At 62.3% G+C, this 2,099-nt stretch overlaps 1 protein-coding gene across 1 annotated transcript in view; it reads left to right on the top strand.

Moving 5' to 3' along the window:
• HERC2 (HECT and RLD domain containing E3 ubiquitin protein ligase 2) overlaps positions 1-2,099 on the top strand; it is a 78,990-nt gene that overhangs the window by 43,096 nt on the left and 33,795 nt on the right. The window contains 2 exon segments of the mRNA XM_015562992.1: positions 789-927; positions 1,275-1,415. Of these exon segments, the coding sequence (XP_015418478.1) occupies positions 789-927; positions 1,275-1,415 (280 nt within the window).

The following is a 2,099-nucleotide window of genomic DNA, read 5'->3' as shown; positions in this document are numbered from 1 at the left end:
TCGCCACAGAAAGCCTCTGCCGCCTCCTCGCCTGCTCTGCGCGGGGCGAGTGGGGCTCCCACAGGCCGGGCGACCAGCAGCTCCCCTGTGGCAGCCTCGCGAGGCCGGGGGAGGATTCCTCACCAAGGCCTCTTCCTGTGGGGAGTGCTTTCTGATGGTGTGGGGGACGGGTGTGTGCTGCAGCCAAGCCGCCTCCCGTCTGTGACCAGGGACAGGGAGGCGTCCGTACTGCTGGGCCCGGCGCTGCAGCCGCCTGGTGCTCCTATAAACACCGTGTTGTGTTACGGTAACTTGCAGGGCACGGGAAAGGCTACGTAGGGCATCACCACCCTGATGGAATCTCTGTTGACAAAGAAAAAGTTAATTTAGGCCACATCCGTTGTATGCGTAAGACTCTTTCCTTTGTCGGCCTTTTTTTATGAGATTCTTTGTTAAAATATATTTTATTGATTTCAGAGAGGAAGGGAGAGGGAGAGAAAGATGGAAACATCAGTGATGAAAGAGAATCATGGATCGGCTGCCTCCTGCACGCCCCCTACTGGGGATGGAGCCCATACCTGGGCATGTGCCCTTGACTGGAATCGAACCTGGGACCCTTCAGTCCGCTGACTGATGTTCTATCCACTGAGCTAACCCGGCCAGGGCTTTAACATCTTTTAAAATTACTTTCAGTCAAGACTATGGGCCCATGAGGTCTTTGGGAATTAGCCCCCTGGTTGAGATAACTTCCAGGACAGCTCCGCCCCCATCCCCTGGGCCGCCTGGTGAAGGTCCTGCTCTCTCCCCAGCTGCCCGCCGTGCCCTTCAGCATCACCAGCCTGCCCTTCACAGACCCCATGCTTGCGGTCTGGGCCCAGCTGGTGAACCTCGCTGGGAGCAGGTTGGAAAAGCACAAGATTAAGAAGTCGCCCAAGCAGGGGTTCGCAGGTTAGTGCGCTGTCGGTCTCGGGGCTCCGGCAGAGGGACCCCGGTTGAGTCACAGTGGGCGTGGCGCCGTGGGCGTGCTGCCCAGGGGGGATAGGTGCAGGGGGGACTCCGTGCCAGGCGTGGCTGCCCTGCTGCCGGGCCAGCGTCTCCTCTGAGTCTCCGCGGCTCTGGCTGGAGGGCACGTGTTTGTCCACCACACACATCCAGAATCACTGGCCTGTCTCCTGGCCGGACGCCGTGTGTGAGCCCATCTGCAGGTGGTCAGGCTCGATGCCCGAGAGGCGCCTGGGTTCTTCCGTCCCCCGCAGCGCTGGGCTCCCTGCGCCCGCTGACCCTTCCTCCCACAGGCCCGGTGGACCTGGGCCTGCTGCGGCGCCAGCAGCTGAAGCTGTACGTGCTGAAGGCGGGCCGCGCGCTGCTGCCCCACCAGGACCAGCTCCGGCAGACCCTGGGCCAGCCCGCTGTGCAGGAGGCCGCCACGCAGGCAGGTAGGTGAGGGAGGCGGGGTGTCCGGAGGGGCCAGCGGGGGCCCTGAGGTGAGGAAGATGCGCCGCCCGGCCAGCCCGCCGAGCAGGAGCGACATGGCCACTGCCTCCTGAGCGAAGACTGAGGGTCCGTGGGAGGGAGGGCGCAGGGTTCTCCCGCCGCCACTGCAAGGGGAGGGACCGCAGTGCTGACGCTGGCACGGGCACGTGAGAGACACCCTCAGGCCCCAGGGGTGGAGCCTGCCCAGCCAGAACCTCGGCGGTTACACGCCCAGCACGGCTGCGGCTCTGCAGGGCGGGCTCCCTGCCACCACCTGGTGGGCAAAGAAGGAGATGTGCACACGTCTGTCCCTGCCCACGTCTCTGTGTCCACTGACCAGCAGACACCCGGCCGAGTGCCAGGGAGAGGCACACAGGTGCACGTGTACAGATGCCACTGGCTGCTTTGGGGGGGGTGGTGCTTCATCTCGAATGTGGTGCATTCACACTGCTCACAGTGATGAAACCACACACGCACACACTCTTGTTGCCGTGGAAATACGGACATGGTCATGTAAACAAGAGCACGGTGTCCGATGGCGCTTCTGTTCAGCGAGGTGACTCACCTTAAACTTCTCAGGATTGCTCCAGGTTCTGGAGTGAGCTCTTCAGTAGGAAAACCATGTTTTGAACGAGGGTCAAGGGTCA

Source organism: Myotis davidii, unplaced genomic scaffold (assembly GCF_000327345.1).
Source record: "Myotis davidii unplaced genomic scaffold, ASM32734v1 scaffold811, whole genome shotgun sequence".
NCBI lineage: Eukaryota > Metazoa > Chordata > Mammalia > Chiroptera > Vespertilionidae > Myotis > Myotis davidii.
Note: the sequence above shows the minus strand (reverse complement) of the source record. Positions and strands in the feature narration are given on the sequence as shown.